The sequence below is a fragment of the Prionailurus viverrinus genome, chromosome A3 (genome assembly GCF_022837055.1).
Source record: "Prionailurus viverrinus isolate Anna chromosome A3, UM_Priviv_1.0, whole genome shotgun sequence".
In the NCBI taxonomy this organism is placed as follows: domain Eukaryota; kingdom Metazoa; phylum Chordata; class Mammalia; order Carnivora; family Felidae; genus Prionailurus; species Prionailurus viverrinus.
Genome location: NC_062563.1, coordinates 122,395,357 through 122,416,396, shown reverse-complemented (window position 1 = coordinate 122,416,396; position 21,040 = coordinate 122,395,357). Strand labels below are relative to the sequence as shown.

Sequence of the window (21,040 nt, the reverse complement as noted above, 5' to 3'; positions counted from 1 at the left end):
TCTTTAAGGGCCAAAATGCATTTCTGTTGTTTCCCCCAGGGTTGGCCACGCAGAGGCTGCTTAGGAGAAAGCCTGGTCCCCCAGCAAGGCAGTGGAAAACAGCCGCTGCCAGCCTTCCCCCACTGGCCCCACCTCCTGCTCCCCCTTCCTGCACCACAGGGCTCTTGCACAGCTCCAGGCTCTGGTGTTCTCGCCTTGCCCAGGAAACACCTACTATCTTCACAATCTAGCTTTCTCCCCACCTCCTCCAGACAGCTATTCTCCAGAAAGGAAGGAAAAACACCAACATTTATGGAACATTTAACACATACCAGCCACTCTGCTAGTTTTTTTTCCCCCAAATACATTTCCCTCATTCAATTTTTCCCAGGAGACCTCTGAGGTAGGTGTTGCTGGTTCCATTTGACAGAGGGGGAGAATGAGGCTCAGAGAAGAAAAGCAACTTGCCCAGGGCTCCTGGCTAATGAATGGCAGAGCCAAGATTTGAACCGAGAATTCTTTGAAGGACTCTGCTTTTTTCTCTCTGTGTTTTTGCCTCTGTGTAGATCGTGCTCCCCCTCTGAGCCTCCACAACCATCTGCTCATGTACCCCAATGCTACCGTAATCACAGATTTTTCATCTGGGGAGTCCTGGATGCAGGTGTCTTGTCCACCTTGGTGACCTTAGCACCCAGCCCAGGGCCTGGGACAGTCGGTGTTTATTGAGTGAATGTGTATCCGGCAGATGACCTCTCTTCTGTCTCCCTTGCAGGCACAGGGCCATGGGTGACCACGGTGGCCGCCGGGAACCAGCCTGCCCTGATCGCACACTCCTATGGAGTGGCCCAGCCTCCTACCTTCAGCCCGGCTGTGAACGTCCAGGCCCCAGTCATTGGGGTGACCCCCTCACTGCCTCCCCACGTGGGGCCCCAGCTCCCGCTGATGCCAGGCCACTACTCGCTCCCACAGCCACCCTCTCAGCCGCTGAGTAGCGTGGTGGTCAACATGCCGGCCCAGGCCCTGTACGCCAGCCCACAGCCCCTGGCCATGTCCACACTGCCTGGCGTGGGGCAGGTGGCCCGTCCGGGACCCACTGCCGTGGGCAACGGCCACATGGCAGGGCCCCTGCTGCCTCCACCAGCACCAGCCCAGCCGTCTGCCACCCTCCCCAGCGGTGCCCCTGCCACCAATGGGCCCCCCACGACTGACTCGGCCCATGGGCTGCAGATGCTGCGGACAATTGGCGTGGGGAAGTATGAGTTCACCGACCCTGGGCACCCCAAAGGTAAGTCCCGCTGCTCACATGCTCCCGTGTGCCCACACCTGTGCCTCCCTGAGTGGTCACCACAACACAGCACAGACAGGAGTGTGTTCCTGGCATCCTGAGCTCTCCAGCAGCTCCCTCACTGGCCTCACCCAACCCAGAAGCAGTAGTGGGGCCTCCCCTTGCCCAAGACAGCCCGGCCTCAGACAGAGGAGGCAGAGGGGAAAGTGGAGGAGGGAAGGACAAGCTAGGCGAGGACATGTGGGCAGTCAAGGAGAGGGAGGGAGGGGAGAGCCTGCCAGGTCCAGGGTCCTTCTGCCTCTAGCCCAAGCCTTAGGCCATTCTCACCTTTCACCCCAAAGCCAGGCCAAGTGTGGAATGAGCAGGAATCATCTGCTCCTCTTAGGGTTCCATGGAACAGTCTTTTGTGGGGCCTTTTCCATTTTCCACCCATGAGAACAGTCAGGACATGAACTGTGTCCTTCCCTAGAAAGGTGCCCTGTGCTGTGCCATTGGATGAGAGCAGCTCCCCAGATGTTAGGTGAAAGGAATGTCTCCCCAAGAGACACTCACAGACCATCCTGAGCCACTTGGATTATTTTGTTTCAAGGACTCAAGGGTGGCTCTGTGAGGGTCCGGGAAAGAGCACCTCCTGTTTTCAAGGCAGATCCTTGAGAACAGAGCCTGCAGATGAGCCCCCAGCCATAGGGTTACGACAAAGAGCATCGCTCCTGACGTCTGACCGAGGGATCTATCTATCCAGCCAGAATGCAGAAGGGGGCAGGAGGACCGGGGGCCACAGATGTTAGGCTGGTGGGGTGCATCTGCCCCAGACTTGCTCGCTATCCCTTAGAGCTCCAGACAGCCAGGCCCCTCTCTTGCTGAGTGGGGAGGGGAGGCAGCCAGGCCTGGACCCAGTTGCAGGCAAGAGGGCATATGGTGGGCAGTCTCCCTGCTGGGGCACACAGGCCTCTTAGGGGACAGTAGATGGTTCTAGGAAGTGTGGACCTTTGGGCACAACCTCTCATTCTCCTTGCTAACAGCTCCTGGAGGTAGCCTGGCAGGGGTCCCTGCCTCTTCGCGGAGAACGAGTCCCACTAGCCCTTCTTTCCTGCCTGCTCTCATGCATCTCTCTCTTTATCCTTTTGAGCAATTTTCAGACCTTGTCAAGCATCCCAACAACAAAGCCGTGTCTAGATCTCCATTGGGTTTAATTCCCAATCTGATTGCGCCCCAACTGCCTTTGTTTTGGAAATCAGCACTAGTTTTAAATGACAAAATTATAGAAAATTACATCTAAATTCTGGTAAACCCTTGCTTTGTTTAAGATCTTTTTAAAAAAAAAATTGACTAAATTGATTTTTTGTTTGAATTGTTTTGGTTAAGCTCTCTCTCCCTTTAAAAAGAAAAAAAAAAAAAAACTTACTCCCAGTTTGTATGCTTCCAGCTCTGATACATTGAGAACTGGGTATCCTAGCTGCTCCTGCCAAAGCCTAAGGCACTGGGTGGGCTTCCCTCCCCCAACCACGGGGGCATTGCCGCCACCCCCAGAGGCCTCCTAGGGCTGATGAAAGGTCTTGGCAATTTGCCAAGTTTCAGACATGCATCCAAGAAAAGGACTTATTCTAGGCTGAAAGGTAACTGGCCCCGTTGGGTCTGAAGTCCACGGTTTGGGGCTCAGCACAGAACTGGGATCCGCCTCCCCAAAGTTGCCAGGCACAGGTGCATCCATCATCAGGCACCTGAACCCATAAGATCAGGAAGTTACAGGTGGTAGAGACAGGCCCCCGCTGGCCCCTGTGCACACTGGGCCAGCTGGCCATTTGCAGAACCACACCTGTAACATCTTTTTGGGGCCAGAGGGCATGAAGCATCCTCTGTGGTAAGCCCAAGCCCACAGATAGGAAGGAAGAAGAGAGACAGCCCCCGATGGGGTTCGCTCTGCCAGCCCCTCTAGGGGGGATTCAGTGCTAGGTGAGAGCCAGGCATGGGGTAATCCTAGAAGGTGTCCACAGCCCTGCCTTCCGGTAGACCAGTGAGACCCGCCTTGCCCACCCCGGCTCCAGCCGACAACAACCGGTGACCCATCTGTCACGCTGATTTCCATAGTTCACCAGTGAGATGGTGGTTTCCCCAGAAATTACATTCAACTCACTTCTCTATTTACGGCCCTCATCAGCTGACTTATCCCCTTATATCTGTGGCGAAGAAAGACAATGAAGCATGAACATACAAATGTCTCCAAACTCAAGCCTGGGTGGGTTGTTGGGTTTTTTTTTTGTTGTTTTTTTTTTAAGTAATTTCTCTTTTCATTTCTAATCTTAAAAGCCTTTATTGCTAAAGCTATAATTTGTCTGTCAGATCTAATGTCAAACAACTGCATATTTTTTAAAATAAGAAACCAGAATTTTGAAACCAAATCTTTGAAACTTGCCATGTGAGAATCATATTCCTGACAAGACCATGTGGGTTTGGATTTGGGTCACTTTTAATTTTGCCCCTAGGGATTTTACATCTCCAAAACTCAATTGATTTCACACTCCTAAATGACAGACAGCTGGCTCCAAGTGGGAACCAGGAGGCACTGCATGATGACATCAACACTAGTCAGAGCTCCACTTAAGAAAAAAAAAAAAAAAAAGAACTTTCCTTTTCTCCTGTTCTCTGTTTGAAAGCTTGCCCGGCATTATAATAAGATTCACCATGGAGCTCCTTGAGATCTAGCTCATTAAAGTCCCACGATTTTTCCTCTATTGTTTGACATGACAACCTGGCCTCTCACGGGGTTGAGTAATTATGGAGAGATCCCCTCCATGAGGAACAGGTCTCGCCAGCCAGAGGGATGGGCCACCGGTATTTTTAGACTTCATTAGTGCCCTGATTTAAAATTTCACATTTTGTTTCTTATAATTATCTTCCAATCGACTGAGCTGAAATTTCTGTTGGGGCTATGTTAGTCTGCCTTCCCAAAAAGGGCGTTGGGACTTTAATTTAAAACTTAACCAATTGAAAAATAAAGGTGGTGCAGAAATGCTTTTTGATTTGCAATAGGTCAAGCGATTGTCTCTCATCTGTGACTAGAGAAGCCAGCTTGCATGCAGTTCGTGTTAATGAGTGTTATTTAAATGCATTGAGCACATATAGATTTTCTTAGGAAACTTATAAGATAAATCTTTCTTTCTCTAAGAACAATTTGGGGGTAGGAACAATCCATAAGATTTCATTCTTTAAAAAAAAAAAAGATTATGTATTGAAAACTAATTAAAATAGATTTCATGTGTGCAAAGTGATAAGGGAGGAAAAAAGAATTAGTTCCATTTGAATTCTGTTATAAAATACCTGAGGCCTTGTCTTGTTGGATTGGAAACCATGAACCAATCCAAAGGCAGAGCTGGTGGCCGACGCCAGGCCTTGTGAGATGAGCGAAGTCTGATGTCACTGCACGTGAGCCCAGCTGTGTCAGAGCACAGGTGCAATCTATTGGTGTCATTTTTTTCCATCCCCTTTTTCCACAAAGGGTTCTTGGTGGCTAACAGGGTAGCCAGAGAGACCTTTTAAAGCCCCAGACTAGCGGTGAGCTGAGCTGCAGAAAGGTGATTATATTTCTTACCTGCATGTCCAAGGAGAGAGAAGCAAAGTTGCACCTGTTCTTACCTGCTTCTGAACCAAAAAACAAAATCCAGGTTGACCTGAAATGGTGAGGCTTGTCTCGTCTGACCTTCGATTTTGTAGGCCTAGGGTGAGGGGCCACGAGGGTTCCCAAGACCAGGCAGCTATGTTGTGGGGTGTGCACAGCCCCTTCCTGTGGTTTCACACCTCTTCCCTTCTCATCCTTGCCCCTGAGCCCCCACTCTGTGGAGCTCTGTCTCTATGCTGCCTTCTGCTTGGACAGCAGCCACCCTGTCTCCATGAGTGGCAAAGACAGGATCTGGTAAAGATATTTTGAGGCATAGTGTACAACTGTGTGACGGGGACAAGTCTCCTAACCTCTCTGACCTCCTTTTCCTCATCTTTAAAATCGGATGGGAGTACCATCTTCACCAGATATAGAGGAAGACTGAATGAGATCGTGGACATGAACATATATCGTACTTTGCCCTCTTAACTCTGAAAACCATTGTTCCTGTCAACACTGAGCCCGGGTCTAGAGAGAAGCTAGTGAAGGGCTGGGAATCAGAGCCCCCTCCCCAGTGCAGAGGAGATGGGAGAAACCCAAGCTTGTTCATACGGTTGGCAGCCCCTGGTGAAGCAGCTCTGTGGGACCACAGTGTCCCCATTCCTGAAAGGGAGTGGATGCATCACCTTCCTGGCAGGAGGATTCTGGCCTGCTCTCCCCAGTGTAGAGCCCAGCACAGACCCTACCCTCTGACATGCCAGGGCACACTGCTCAGTACACATTCTAGAAGCAGCTGGGAATTCATGATAAAGCTGTTTGCCCACGCATGGTTAGCACAGAGGCACAAAATGTCCAAACTGAAATCATCTTCCCACAGGCCTGCTCTTCCTGTGCCTCCGTCTCAGAAATGACATCATGAGTCCATCCAGGAGTTCAAAGTCAAAGCCCATGGTTGTCCTTGACCTACCCTTAACCCCCTTATGCACCGAGTCTAAAAACACCTTTGATTCTGCCGCCTCTGCATCTATCGTCTCTCTATCCCCACCACCACTCCCCTTTCAGACCACCATCACCTCCGGTTGCACTGGTGGCCTCCCGGCCCCAAGTGCATCCCCTCCCAGCCAGGTCCAAGGTCCAGCCAGCGTGGTCTCTGCAAAACACAAGTCCGGTCCTGTCACTCCCCGCCAAATGCCTCCAACAGCCCCTGCTCCTTTCAGGACAGTGCCCGACCCTTCACTTGGTGCCTCAGGGTCCAGCCCCTCGCCGCCTCTACCTTCATCTCTGCCATTCCGCTCACAGGCTGCCCCAAAGTCACTCTAAGCCCAGGGTTGTCTCCCTTCCAGCTGGGCTCTGGGCTTGGCCGCGTGCCTGCAACAGTTACCCTGCTCCTGCATCATTCTGCCAGCTAGACTGCCAGGCACTGGGGTGGGGGCCGCAAGAATCCCTCCCATTCTCGTTCCACCCCCAGTATCCCAGCCAGTGCCTGGTGCCGAGAGACGCTTAAGAAGGGTTAGATGAAAGAAGGCACAGAGCACTGGGCTGCAAGTCAGCACTGAGGTTCTGACTTCTCACCAGCTGCCTCCTCCTCTGTGTGGTGAATGCAGGTTGGTGACCCCAGCACACAGGCAAGTGCCGCTGTCAGAGTTCATTCTGCAACCGGTCACTGCCCCCGTACCCGTCCCACACTGCTGGGAACGTAAGACCATCTATTTCAAAGTTCCTCCTGTGCCCCAGCACCTCCACCCAGATGCTTGCCCCAGAACAAATGCGATCTGAAACTCTGCCTCAATTTCCTCATCTATAAAAGGGGATAATAATAGAACATCCTTCTTGAAGTTGTTGTGAGGATTGAGTTATTTTACATAAAGCCCTTGTGAATAGCGCCTAGCATGTCGTAATCACTGTGAATGTCTTTGCTACTATTATCTTTACTACTGGTGCCAGGACCACTCTTCAGTGCTGTGGCCTTTTAGGCGCCCAGGGTAATGTGAGAAAGCCAAAGACCAGGTTGCCTTGGGAGTCTTGGGAGATTGCATCAACACCGTGATGTCTGAAGCACCTAGTTCCTAGGGGTCCACTTTGGACAGAAGAAACTGCCTTCCCGCGATGTAACATTTTACAGCCCTCCACATTGCCATAACAACCAGAAGGAACAGGGCTGTTGCTGACACCTTCCCCCTAATTCCAGGAGCTGTCTGTCTTCTGAGGGCTTCTCCTGTCTGCCCTCAGGGGATCTCAGCATCCTGCGAAACTCAGCTTGATATCGGGGTACCAGACTCCCAGCATGGGTCCTCCTCCAGGGCCAGATCAGTAGGTGGGACAAACAGAATTATGTCACTCCCGCAGACCAACCAAGGAGGGATACAAGGGAGGGAGTGGGTTACGAGCACGTGACTAGCAGCGTGGAGGGTGGCCAGGAGCCCTGGTTCTGCACCAGACTGCTCAGGTAGAATTCCAATTCTACTACCACTAACCCACACTGAAACTGTGCTAGAACACTGGTGTCTCTGAGCCTCAGTTTCCTTATCGGTAACATGGAGATAATCATAGTGCCATCTTCACGGACGTGTTTTAAGGACTTAATAATGTATGCAAAGTCTTAACACAGTGCCTGGCGCATAGTAAACCCACATTTATGCTAGCTGTTGTTATTACCAGCACTACTGTAAAGAATCCTGGAGGAGAAACATTGTCTGGCACACCTTTAGCTCAGGCCCGCCATTGTTTCTAAAGCAAGGTTGCTCAAAATAATCTCCCAGATCTGACTAACATGACCCTCAACCCAATTTTTCCCCTTTCTAGGCTGCCCCCCACCCCAACACACACACCCTCACTCAAAAATTATGTGTCTCAGAGCCTGTGGAATTTGACACTTTGTCTACACGAGGTCTTTCCTCCTCGCTTGGGCGGTACCTGCCCCAGCCCTGCCTCAGAAAGCCCTCCTCCCCTTCACAGGGCTCTGTCCTCCTGAGGTTTGTTAATCATTAATTGGAGGGTTGTCCAGGGCTTAACTGTTGTGTTAACGGATCATTTGATAATGAGTGAACCAGGCAAGCGGAAAGATGCAGCAAAGGCCACTAGACCACCCAGAGACCATGTCATTCTCGGAGCAGGAGGTGACCCCAGGACCCCAGCCTCTGCACAATCCTCTCAGAGACGCTCTGCTCAACAGGACACAGAGCAAGGTGCATGGGGGGCCCCCTCCTCACTGAGCTGAGTACACAGAACTAGAAATAGCATATGGACTTTCAGCCCCAAATCTCTGCTGAGCATCTTTGAGATCGGAAATCCTGCCCTGGCCCTAACTGTTGACAGGCAGGGACAGCAGAGTCAAGACACCATGGGAATTAGAGGGCTCTTCAGATTAGAGCAAAGGAAGGGAACATTTCCTTTCCAGGGGCTTCAGGAAATGGCAGTGACCCACAGTAGGAAACCAGCTACCCCAGTCTCAAGCCCACGCAGATACCAGCAGGGATGACCACTATGTTCTAGATCACTGACATGAAGAAGCCCCTGAGGGGCTTGAGTCATGTCACCTCCTTCCCTGCTGCACCACCAAACATTTATTGAGCAAGTAATGTGTATAGTATTAGTCACCAACTGTGCGAGACCCACACTTAGCTTCTCCCACTCAAAAGATAATATGGAATGTGCTAGCTCCATGCCCCATATCGATCTCTGCTCCTACTGAACATGAGGCCCTGTGGGAATGCCTACCGTGTCCCATCCAGACACTGTGGCAGGTGCTGGGAGGGATGGCGGTCTCCCCGGAGAAGGCTGCATCCCCACTTGCGGAGTCCAGGGGGAGCCAGCAGTAAAAACCATAGGGGCTGGAAAAGAGAGGTCAGTGTAGACTGGGCCTTCAAAGGCAGTCAGAATGATGGAGGGGAGGAGACACAAGGGAAGTAGTTCTACAGAGCCCACATCTTAGGGAAGAATGTTTAAGTGCCAGTGACACAGAATTATGATTTCTCAAGAAATCGTATGATTTCTATCATAGAGCGACACACACACACAGACACTTCTAATCAAATGGTTCATCGGGCCTGTCCTGATTTGATACAGGCTCAGCTAGTGATTTAAACTTAAGGACCCAAGTCTATTCCCTGACCCCTTGGTACCCAAAGTTTAGGAAGCCTGGACTTTCCTCCAGCTTCTCGCCTTTACTTTCCCAGTTAGTGATGGCTGGATAAGGATCCCTGATCTTGGGCAAGAGTCCATTTTGTCAGCCATTTGGGTCTTGCAAGTTCAACTCATTCTGGTGAAGGTCAAGTCATTCTGGTCTTAGAAGGCCACTTTGGCCTTGTAAAGTGAAGACCCCCTTGGCGTTCAGGGGCTGTGATCCAGGTAGGAAACCCTTGAGTGCCATTAACACCTGACTGGGAAATCAGGGTGTGCCTCAAGGTCCAGAAATTCGTTATAAACCTTTCTCTCTCCTATCATGACAGGTTAGTGGCAAGTTTCCTGTTGCCTAATCACTGTGCAAACATCTAATATGTGCTGTCTTTGCTAGGAAAGGCATGTCCTGTCAGGCTGATCCTTAACATTTTTCAGTTTTTTAGGTTGGGAATGAGTTTTCAAAGGAGGAGTGCTTGGCAAAGCTATGGCACACCTGCTGCCTGTCCCCACGTGATGGAGAGGGCATAGCACCCCAAACCATAACACATATGGAGAAAACATGGTGGAACACTGGCTTTGGTTGAAATTACCTTACATTCAAGAGCATGCTTACTATCCTAGAAACATAAAAGGTCAAAATAACAGAAGCATGTGAGGAACAGAAAACATTGTGTACATTGCTTAAAGAAAAATAATGGCCAGAAGTTTGCTATCTGTTGAAATGGTTGCCATTACCTATTTTCATAGTGTAACTCTCTTTGTTTAAAATAATGTGTCTTAAAGGGAAGCCCAAGTGTTCATCAGTACATCACCAAGAAAATGCCCTGTTTTACTTTCTAGCTCTCCCAGGAGCCTTTTGGATGACCTAGCACAGCGTCGTGAACTTTCTGGTTTTGCCCACTGGCCTCTCACTGCCTTTCCTCCTCTCTTCCAAGTGACTTCTCAATGTTGCCATTGCTCTGTGTCTCAGACCCGCATCTACACACATCCCAGCCAAACACACATCTGTTTTTCACCACTTCCTGTGGGACCAACGTCATGAGCTATATATTAGTCTGTCAGGGCTTCCATAAGAGAATGCCACACACTGGACAACTTAAACAACAGACATCTATTTCCTCACAGTTCTGGAGGCTGGAAGTCCAAGATCAGGCTGCCAGCAAGGTGGGTTTCTGGTGTGGCATCTCTCCTTGGCTTATAGATGGCCATCTTCTTGCTGTGACATGGCCTTTCCCTGGACAAGCACTCCTGGTGTCTCTTCCTTGTCTTATATGGATTACAGTCATATTGGATTAGAGTCCCACCCTCATGACCTCATTTAACTTCTTAGAGGCCCTATCTCCAAATACAGTCTCTTTGGGAGTAGGGCTTCGACATACGAATGGTGAGGGGTGGGGGGCACAATTCAGTCCATAACGGGGTACATGTCAGTCTGGTTGGCAAATGGAGTTAGAGTTTGTCCTTGTCATCTTCTTTCTGGACACTGTCTCCTCCCCAGTCAAACCACACTCCCAGAGCCATTGCCTACATGGTACCACTTATGACTTGCCCCCCACCCCCATATGTACGTGGGTGTCTGGTCCCTACTCTTCCTCCCATTCATGCCTGGTGGAGCTGCCGGCACCAGCACTGTGCTCCTGTGGGATGTACCGCTCTGATCACAGCAGCCTGGCAACGTGTGCCCCATGGGCATGACCCAGAGCAGCTTGGCCCAATGGGTCCAGTCTCCATGTGGCTTTTGGTTTCCAGGGACAGAGAAGGTTTCCAGGTAAAGAACTCCTAGCACCAGATGAAGTAATTACACAGGACACTTGAGTGGGGATGGTTTCACAGGGGATTTTTCTAGAGACAGTTTCCTGGGGCAGTGTGAAATCTTAGTGACACCTCTGAACCTCAGTTCCCTACCTGCAAAATGGGGGAGGTCCTAAATAGCCTTTAAGGCACTATCCCACTCTCATATTCATGGTAGTGGTATGAAGGGGTGTGAGGAGGTGGAGGGGGGGATGAGTTATTGTTCAGGAGTAAATTCTCACCAACAGAGAAGGTGAGGAGTTGCTCGGGAGAGCGCAGCTGGGGAGTAGGAGTGGCAATCAGTGCCAGCAGATGCAGACTTGTCTTTCGGAAGGACGTGGAGTAGATGTTTTATATTCATTGTACATTCACTCTGCATTTATGTAACCCTTGCAGCTGCCCTAGGAGGTGGATTCACAGAGGGAAAACCAAGGCTCAGATAAGACGCTTGCCCAGATGTAAGTGGCAGAGGGGGAACGGGGGTCAGGATGAAAACCTCCTGCCTGTGACACCCATTCCCCTTCCACTACACCACACCTTCTAGCTTCCCTAGCTTGTCGCTTAGCACGTCTGGGCTAAAGATGGGTCACGGTGGCTGTCTTACATCTCCTAGGATCATGTGTCTGATATTTCTCAACATAAATTGGTGACTCTTGGCTTCTTTCCTCATCTCTAAAAGTACCGTGTGACAGATGGACTTAATGAGTGAGTGAGTGGACTTAATTCCTCAAGTAAACCCGTGAGGGACTTTGGACCCTCGGAAGGGACTTCAGACAGGGCTTCGGCCACCACGGATGCCACTGGAGCTTGGGATCGGGCAGCCCCGGAGATTCTTTGCTGCTGCAGCATCTCCCACCTTATACAAAGTATTGCCAATGCAATAAAGTTAATGGAGCCAGCCATCCTATGAAGGAGCCAATTCCGTGCAAAAATGATATATCTTTCAAGTTAATGAGGTCTATTAGTTGAGCTTATGCCCTTTTAAATGAACACAATTCTTGAAATCCACCAAACAGCAGCACAGCCACTTCAAAGTAGTTAACTGACGCCTGGTACCCCGTCACCGATGCCCGAGGAGCCACCAGGGCAGAGCCCTGGGAACTGGCTTCTACTGACATCTAGACAGCCTTCAGCTCCTTAGGAGCTCAACAGATGTCATGCCTGGCCAACCATTCTTGTCCTTTGCAAAGTCCCCAGATCAGCCTAGTACAGCCATGGGGACTGGACAACCCCGTAGTGCTCGAGGAAGAAAGTGATAAAATGCAACCACGAATCTCGAATAGTATTCACCCCAGCCCACAGCTTTCGACCCAGCCTCAGGATTAGCTGGAAGAGGTGCGCACGAACACAGCTCGGCCGTCAGCCCTTCACAAGTGGCTCCTGCATGGGTGGAAGTGCGGCTGGGTGGTCCCTGGGCTCGGGAAAGGTGAGCAGACACGGTTTCGAGGAAGCCTAGACCTGGAACTGGCTGAGCAGAAACACAAGTCTGCAGTCAGCCTGACTGAGATTGAACAGGGACCTTCACGCCATGGCCCCTGGGCCCCCTGAATATGCTCCGCCGATGCTCTGCCCAATTTCAGTCTCCTCCCCAGTTAACACTGCTCACAGTTGCTGAAGAACACAAAGTGGTATTTGTTGTGCCCACAGAACATCTGCTGAAGGCAAAACTTGTGTTCATAGCTCTTCACTTCAAAAGACTTGCCGTGTTATAAAAAGAAAGGGACCATCTGTCCCTCTTCTGGACCCCGGCACCTCTTGGAAAAGATTTCTGTGCAAGAAGGCAGTGAGAAGTCAGCGCTGACTTCAGGGAACTATTCTGAGGCCGGAAAAGAATGGTGCCTCCCTGCCGAGGGGAAGTTGAGGTGGCAGATGGGAGCCGGCTCTGTGGAGGCCACGAGATGGCAGAGGCTGGTGGGAAAGAAACGGCTGTGGGACTGGGGAGGTGCTCCAGTTGTGCAAAGAACCAACCGGAGGAAGAGGGAAGTGAGGGCGGGTGAAGGGGAAAGACCAAGAGGCACTGGGGCCCCCAGTAGGAGGGGCGGACAATGGCATTGCCAGTTTAGACGTATCTGTCGCACAAAGTCATTTGCGTTCCTCCGCCCAGCTAGACTGGCCTCTCTTAGCCAAAAAGCCCTTTAAGACAGTTGTGCGTGGAGACTGCCTCAGGCGCAATGGTGCCCTTCCAGTGGCTGATAATTGAGGTGTTCTTCCAGAGCACCGGTGTGGAGGTCCGGTGTGAGGCCCCTCTCAGCACCAAGACAGAAAAGTCACCTGAGCAGCCAGGAGAAGCTGAATGGGCATCGAGGTGGAGCCCAGGTGAGCCCAGGTGGGACCCTCAGTGGAGAGGCATTCCCCTGGCCTCCTGGCCACACTCTCCCAGGCTGGGCACCCCCTCGCTGCAACTCCCCAGAAGGCTCTTCCTTCCTTGGCCTCCATGCTGGCTGCTCCAGTTCTGTGGTTCTGAAACAGTCTTGATCCTTCCGTCTTCCGGATCCTTCCACACACATCCTGGAAAATGTTGGGTTTCTACCAGAATCCAAGCAGATTCCAGACAGCCTTGGTCGGAGAAACTCTAAGCTTGAAGCTTATTTTGTTTCAGATCAAAACGTGCTTCTCTTCCGAGCTTCTGTCCTGGGGTGGACATGGGGCGGGGGGAGGTGCTGGAGGTTCTGAAGTGGGGTGCTCTGAGGACACCCCCCTTGCTCCCATTCCCTGCGTGTCTCTGGTGGGAGGGAATGAATTGAGAGATTTGCCTCTGTCCCAGGGAGGGTTTGCAAGTTTTCGTCCACAGTCTTAAACGTACAGAATTGCCCCCACTTGACTGCATGCATTGAGATTCTGAGGACGGAGGCAGTTCCTGGAGTAGCATAGTCAAGGCTCCCAGAATCCTAAAAGGTCACACTCCTTTTATTCTTGCTTCTTTTCACTTCTCTTCTGTTCCTATTGATTTCTTTGGGCCCATAAGAAAACACAGTAGGCAAAGCCTGCTACTTCCATTGAAATAAAATATTCTGCAGTCAAACCACACACCATAAAGAAATAATTGCAGTCTGTATATATTGCTAATGGACATCTCTCAGCAATTCCCTGTCTCATAAGCTTTAAACACAGACATTAGTATAAATATGCAGAAACCCCCATTCGGGCAAATTACTCTGCATTTCTGAACAGAAGGAAGATTAACCATGTGCTGATATCTTTGAAGGAGCTCAGCAGAGCAGGAAAAATTCACTAGTCCTCTCTGGGAGGGAGCTCAGGACTCCGTGAGGCCTAGAGGACTGAGCTAGAGGCCTGGCTGGCATCTTCTCCTCCCCTAGGCCTGGGACTCCCCTGGAGCACGAAGGACTTGGCCTTGGCAGGAGGGGACTGGCCCCCACTCTGGCCAGATCAGCCTCATCTGAGCTGGTTGGCCAGTTGGGTGTCCTGCTTCTAGAGCCTTCCAAGCTCCCAAGGCTCTGATAGGCACAGGAACAGAGAAGTTGAAGCATCCCCCTTTCCCTCCCTCCTTCTCCCTCCCTCCCCCTCCTCCCCCCACCACCTCTCCTCTGCCTGACAAAAGCCCTCAGGGATCATCAGGCCTCTGAAGTAAGTGACCATGAGAAGCCCTGGGGAGAAGTAGCATCACCATCTGAACTAGACCCTACAATCTCCCTTTCTTTGGCCCCCCCTTGTCTCAGTCCTCCTCCCCTAATCTGCTTCCCCTCATTGAGGGTCCCACACTCCCCACCAAGACCCACACAGGGGTAAGAGTCTCTATCTCCTGGACCCAACAGCCTGTGCCACTAGGGTGTAACCCCAGCCCGAGCTTCAAAGGTCTATTAGGAAAGCCCCTTCCTTTCAGGAATCAGCCCTGACCCCCTGTCACCAGGGTGGGGAAGATGCCCCAGTCAGCACAGTTTACTGAGCCCAGTGGGGGTGGGGAGGGGGGTGACAGGGTCTGGCCTTCACCACCTGCTGACCGGACAGGAGGCAGCAGAGTCAGGGGAGGGCTCTGCACAAACCTCATAAGAGCCCCCTCCATGTGCTCAGCACAGGCCACCATGTCCCCTTTATAGACAGAGCTCCAGGCTTGGTTTTCCTGGGGCTGGAGAGGCCAGGCGAGCAGGGGAAGGTGGGCCAGCAGGCCCCCCAGGAGACTGCTGAGTTGTTGCAGGCCTGCCTTGTTGTCTGACGTGGGAGGTGAGTTATGAGCTAGTCAGGAATCACCATGGGGCAAGGGAGCCGGATTGCAGAGGTCTTCTGGTTATTTATTTTGTGCTCGCCTGCCTTTCCCACAGTGGAATTGAAAGCAGAGGAGAGCACTCAACATTTGCATTCTGCGGGAAGGCACTTGGGTTTCTCAGAACTGAGCTACAGCCTCATGGTACCTCTTGCAATAAAGTCGGGACAGGACAGTCAGAGAGCCTGGCACGAGGCCCTCTCAGCCCCCAGACCACCTGTGAGGCTGGGGTTTCTGTAACACCCCAGTTTTCGAGTCAGTACTCTAGGGCACCAGCCTCAGCCAGGAACAGAGGAGCTCAGGAAGATCAGATCCTCTCCTCAGCTCACCCCAGCATGCATGCAGACTTCACTCACCCGTCTCACCAGCGAGCATCTTGATGGTCTATTTTCATGTCTGTCTCCCCCACTCGACTGGGAATGACTTTAGAACACCCCCGCCGCTGGCCAATTTAGCAACTTTCTGTGAAATTTTAAAAGATACCCTTTTCTCAAGACCCTTGCTTGCCATCTACCAGAAAACTGTCACAATAACAAAAGAAATCTTGATGAGTGTGAGGTGAATGGCGCCCTCTGGAGTTGTGCAATATGAGAAGCTGGAAAGTGACTTATTGAGGGTATATACATTCCAGACGCTCTTGGAAGTGTGGCCCATGCACAGACACATGTAATCCTCACAAGAGCCGTGGGGAGCAGCCTCGGTTCTAACCACCCTTCTACAGATGAGACACTTGGGCTCAGAAACATGATGTAACTTTCCCGTGTTTACCCAGCTGATCAGGGACAGTGTCGGGATGGACACTGGGCCGTCTGGCCCCGGAGCCTTGCCCTTGGCCATATACGCACTGTAATATCCTCAGTCCCAGGTTCTGGGTCCGGCCCTGAGGATGCCCAGCAAGGCTGTGTTTGCTGTAATGGCACAGAAAGGGCCTGGCTTCCAGCCCAGTTCAGCCACCCTCCTGCCACCCCCCACCCCCACCACAATACACACACACACACACACACACACACACACACATACACACACTGATTCTCTACCTCCTCGTTTAGACAATGAGGAGCTGGATGCAGAAGCTCCAAAGGTTCAAGGACACGGAGTCCCCACAGAGGCTGCTGGAGGTGGCCATGCAGCCAGACTTGATGCCCTCGCACAGACCCAAGCTGTGCCCACTGCTGGAAAGCCCCAGCCCCCGCAGGGACTTCGGGCCTGTCAGCTCATCTTCTCAGACTCACCCCACCTGACTGGCCTCCAGGGCCCTCACGAGATCTTCCCACCTTGTCAGCCTCTACATGGTCTCAGTTCTACCGCCCACCCTCTGCTCGGCCCCTCGGAGCCCCCACCTCAGCTCTTCCTGCCTGCAGGCCTACCCTCTCGCGGCCACTCTCCACTCTGCTGTCAAAGTAAATTTTCTAAGGCACCGTGTGACCAGGCCCTCCCTTAGTCAAAATCCTTCAATGGTCCTCATTTCTCAAAAGCTCCCTCACCTGTCACTCAAGGCTGCTGACCCCTCCAGCCTCTCCCACCCTCCCACCCCACAGGCCTGCTCCTTAGGGCCCCTGCCCAACAACACACTCACTTCAGCTTCTGCACGTTACTCACAATGCCCCACCCCTCTTCAGACCTGCCTTTAGCAGGTTCCTCCTCCAGAAAACTTTCCCAGAACACCCACACCACATGGAACCCCAAGGGTCAAGTGGCAGCCTAGCGCTGACATGACTGTTCTCTCCTATGACTCACTCTTCTTCCCAAGCAGGGGACTCCAGGGCCAGGGTCTAGGCCAGAGCCCAGCCAGGTGGGGGCCCAGCAGCAAACAGTCCCCTGAGTGGAAGAACAGGTACAGAAGTCACATCTAACTCCACCCAAGGTGTGGCTCTGGTCAGCCCCAGCTCCTGGCCACCTCCTCCCTCAGCCAACACTGGCCTCTCTCCTGATTCCCAAAGGTGCTCGCACCTGGGCCGAGGCAGCTTGTCCTCCTTGGGGAAAGTGAGGTGTGACCCCATCAGGGTTGCCCAGGGCCATCCCCGGAACCCCCTGCAGCTGCCACACAGAAACCAGAGAGCCCTCCTAAGGAAGTACAGGAGACAATAATGCAAGTGCCCTTCAGAGTTCCAGAAAAGTGCAACATGCCATCCCAGCAAGAGCTAGTTCTCACAGCCAAAAAGGGGAGAGGGGCTCAGGTAACTGGTGTCCTCTCAGCCCCCAGCCCACGGGAATCCAGCTCCTCCTCTGGAGACGGGAGGCAGTTGGGGACAGATCAGGTGTCCAGCCAGCCTCTGACCTGGTCAGTAAGGGGAGAAGCCCAAGCTCTGAATGTTCCATTCATCCAGGAGACCCTCCTGAGCAGACTCCAACTATAGCCCAGCCCCCAGACAGGCAGGCAGCGCCTGCACACATGTGCACAGCCCCCCTCTGCTTTTGCCAGGGGGCCGCTTCCCCGCCCTGCTAAGGTCTGTTTGGGGCATGGCTTGGAGCCCTCATAGCACTGGGGCAGGAATAATAAGAGTGTATAATCCCCCTCCCAGGATGAGGTCACTGACCTACAAGGACTTGGCCTTACTATTCGGGAGGAGAAATCCCCCCCCCTGCCCCGCCCCCACTGACCCTTGTCCTGGGAAGGAGCTCCAAAAAACAAAAGCAATCCCGCAGTGCAAGAGGAACAAGGGAAGAGAGATGATGAGTCAGGAGGCCTGAGGCTCTGAATAGCCATTTGCTGGGAGCTTTGGGACCTGTGCAGCAGCCAAATGCGTGACTGAGGACACCTCTGCAGGACTGACCAGCCCTCATGAGTCAGCTAAACCATGCCTGCCTTTGAGAAGGGGGAGACAAGCAGGTCACCAAGCATCCTCCAGAACCAGTGCTCCACCAGGCAAGGCTTGTGGTCTTTCTTGTTCGTCATTGTATCCCCAGTGCCTGGCACACTGTATGTGCTCAATAAATACTGGCTGAATGTATGAGTGAATGAATGAATGGGTGAATGACTATAGCTGTAAGTACTCAATGCTGCCCACGGTACTGAAGTGTAAACCACACAGTGTTATGGGGCATAGAACAGGGAGTGCGGGAATCCAAGGAGATGAGACATCTTGAGCAAGGATATGGAAGCGGCTACACAGTTAGGACATCTTTAGGCAAAAGCCATCCCTCAGAAAGCGGTCTACTTTCAGTCATCGGCTTCTATGATTTTGTATAACTTCATTCACATGTTCAGCCCTTTGTCACATTCTCTCTTGTCCAGACACTTTTGCAGGGCTTAACCTTATTATCTTCTTGCTGCCCACTGAGGGCAGGTAACTCATTTTTTGATGGATCCTCATGCTATGCAGGGCCATGTCATGCTCCTGGGCAATGAGCAGGATTCCCCTTTCTCCTGAGAGGTTTTTGTGATCTCAGGAGCTTTAGCCATATAAGCCCTTGGCCATTTGTGGCCTTGGCAATTTCTAGGGTTGCCCAGGATAGTACAACCGCTGGTCTGTGGCCATTGAGTTCACCAGCCCCACCTGGGGTCTGAGCCCCTCCTGCCTTCCCTCCCTTCCTGAAAGCCTGAGGTCCTCTCACCATCTCAAGACCAGAGCCCAGGCCCCAAGCTGGCTCCAGACCCTGGGCTTTGCCTTGGCTCCTTCCACCCTGCTGGGGCCTCACCCCAGCTCATCTCTGCCAGCCAGCCCTCCAGCTTGCCTTCTGAGCCAGTTCTACCCAGCCCCAACTTGCTGGTATCTCCTTCCTCTGTCTACATCATGATCCTTTATGATGCTCCTTGGACCCTGGGCTTCACCTTCCCAAGTGACCTCAAACTCTTCTAGGCTCCTGGGCCTGCTCTGCCTTGAGGAAGGGTGCTAGGACAAGTAGGAAGCACCAAACCACGGTGGTTTAAAACTATAAAAGCAGGGCTTTGAATTAAGCAGAGCTTGATTCAAGCCTTGCTGCCTCCACTCTGGCCAGGGACAAGTTACTCTCCCCAAACCTCATTTTCTTCATCTGTAAAATGGGGACCTTCTGTCCTAGGGTTGCCTCGGGGATAAAATGAGATAATGGAATCGGTGGGTATCAGAGGGGGAGGCAGGATGCACGCACCCAGGGTGGGGCTTTACAAAGTGCCGGTGCTTCCTCCTCTTCCTTCTCCTCCCGCCACCCACTCTCCCAACAGAGGGAGACAGGGGAGGGGCCCCTGGGCTGCCACGACAGGTATGGTGTCAGAAAGACGGCTAAGGGTGGCTGATGTAATTAAAGTGCCCCTTGGCCCAGCACCTGGCACGTGGGAAGCAACGCAGAAAGGCGCCAGTTTCTTCTGTCCATTGGGTTTTAACGCTGGGTTTCTACTCCTCGCCGGCCTTCAAGCCCAGCCCACACCCCAAAGCGGGCGGGTGACTCCGGCTCCGGCTGACTGCCTGGGAGGGCCGGGGCGCTCGGCCCCGGAGAGTCCCCGCCCCCAGTGACGTGTAGGGCCCGCCCCCCGCGCGGCGGCACGTGCCGCGGGGAGGGGAGGGGCCGCCGGAGGTTCCCGGGCGCGCGGCGGTGGTGGCGCGTCTGCGAGCGCGTATTTGCATATGCGCAGGTTGGATATTTATAACTTCTCTAGAGCCAGTTCCAAGTTATTGATGTCTTAAAGTGACTTTAATCTGAGCCTTCTTTTCTTCAAATGGGCTTTTGATTTCCGGAGTGATATTATACATGGCTGTAAGCTATTGACTGAGCGATCGCCCTTGTGTTCTCAATGTGCTGATGCTGAAAATCTGCGGTATAAATAAACTTCCTCTGGTAGAATCATTATAAAGCACAAGCAGCAGAAATTTATGGAAAGAACAGATTAAATGCTTAGACTTAAATTCTTCAGTGTGCTGCTTGCCCTAAACTGCTGTGTCTGGAGTTTGGGCTGCTGATTCAGGTGGAAAAAATCAAACGGACACATCGCTTGTCGGTGCATTTTTACTATGATCTATTGTGTTGCCAAAAGAGAAACCTCAAAAGCTGCCATTGATAATCCTGGTTAAAACTTGGGAGCATAAATTATTAAGACATGTAGTTTCTTTTCGGAGTGGTTGGGGACTGGGGCGTGCAGCACAGTAAAGAAATATAACATCAATATGTGCTTATGCATTGTAATGTGGGACATTTTTATGCCCTTAATAAAACATTCCGCCTACAACTATGTTTATGAAAGCAACAGATAGGAAGATCCATAATGCCACTTAATAGAGTTAATCACCTCCCACCGGAATGGTTTAAAAGGCTTTTTATTGCATGTTGAAAAGCTCTGACCATAATTAATACTCTACACACTGTCAGGTGCCAATCAGAAGGCTGGAAGCAGCAGAGGGAACTTTCTAGCACTCTGGGGCTGGGAGGGTTCTCAGGACTTGGTCCAGTTGTCTGAGCTCCAGGGTTTTAAATCAGGAATCTAACCTTTGCATCAAACATTGGGCTCTGTCTGGGCTTTTAGGTTCTAAATGTTAAGCTCTGGGCTCTAGATGTAAATTCTGAGTTTGTTCCGGGCTCTAGATCTAAGCTCTGGATTGGTTCTAGGCTCTCAAATCTAGGCTCTGGGTTGCGAACCCCGGGGCCACAGGTCCTGAGTGAGTTAGTCCCACAGGACATCTATATCCAGAGCCAGGAGAGGGGGCAGGGCTGCTTCCTAACAATGTTGGTTGGTTTAGTTTGCTGTCAGCTTGGCGGATCCAGCTGACCACAGAAATTTATCCTGTATACTTTCCTTTCACCTCTGACCTTTCCAGCCATTTTTCATCAAAGAGGAGGGAAGCCTCAGAATGCCCATGGCTAGGCTTCCCTAGGGTCAGCATGTGGACAAAGGCTGGTCCCTCCAGACAACAGCCTGACATGGAACAGACCCAGACTCAGTGGCCAGGCCCACAGCCAGCCAGCCACAGAGTCTCCAGGGCTAATCACTCCCCCTTTCCTCCAAAGGAGAAGTCTTTATCTCCTTTGTCCCTTATCACACAGCCGCTGAGTGACTGGAGCCACAGGGAATCTCCCAAACAGCCTGGAAAAGCTGAGGAGGTGAAGGGTCAGATTGAAATAATTAAAGAATAAAATCACC

The 21,040-nt window shown here is 51.9% G+C and overlaps 1 protein-coding gene across 5 annotated transcripts in view; it reads left to right on the top strand.

The window, feature by feature from the left end:
- Nucleotides 1-21,040, top strand: part of KLHL29 (kelch like family member 29) — a 315,206-nt gene that overhangs the window by 249,993 nt on the left and 44,173 nt on the right. For all 5 annotated transcript variants that reach the window (XR_007150831.1, XM_047852392.1, XM_047852391.1 and 2 more), the window contains one exon: nucleotides 752-1,264. Coding sequence is in view for 4 of the 5 variants with exons in the window: in XM_047852392.1 (XP_047708348.1) it covers nucleotides 752-1,264 (513 nt within the window). In the remaining variant the exon portion in view is untranslated. The remainder of the gene's footprint in view (nucleotides 1-751; nucleotides 1,265-21,040) is intronic.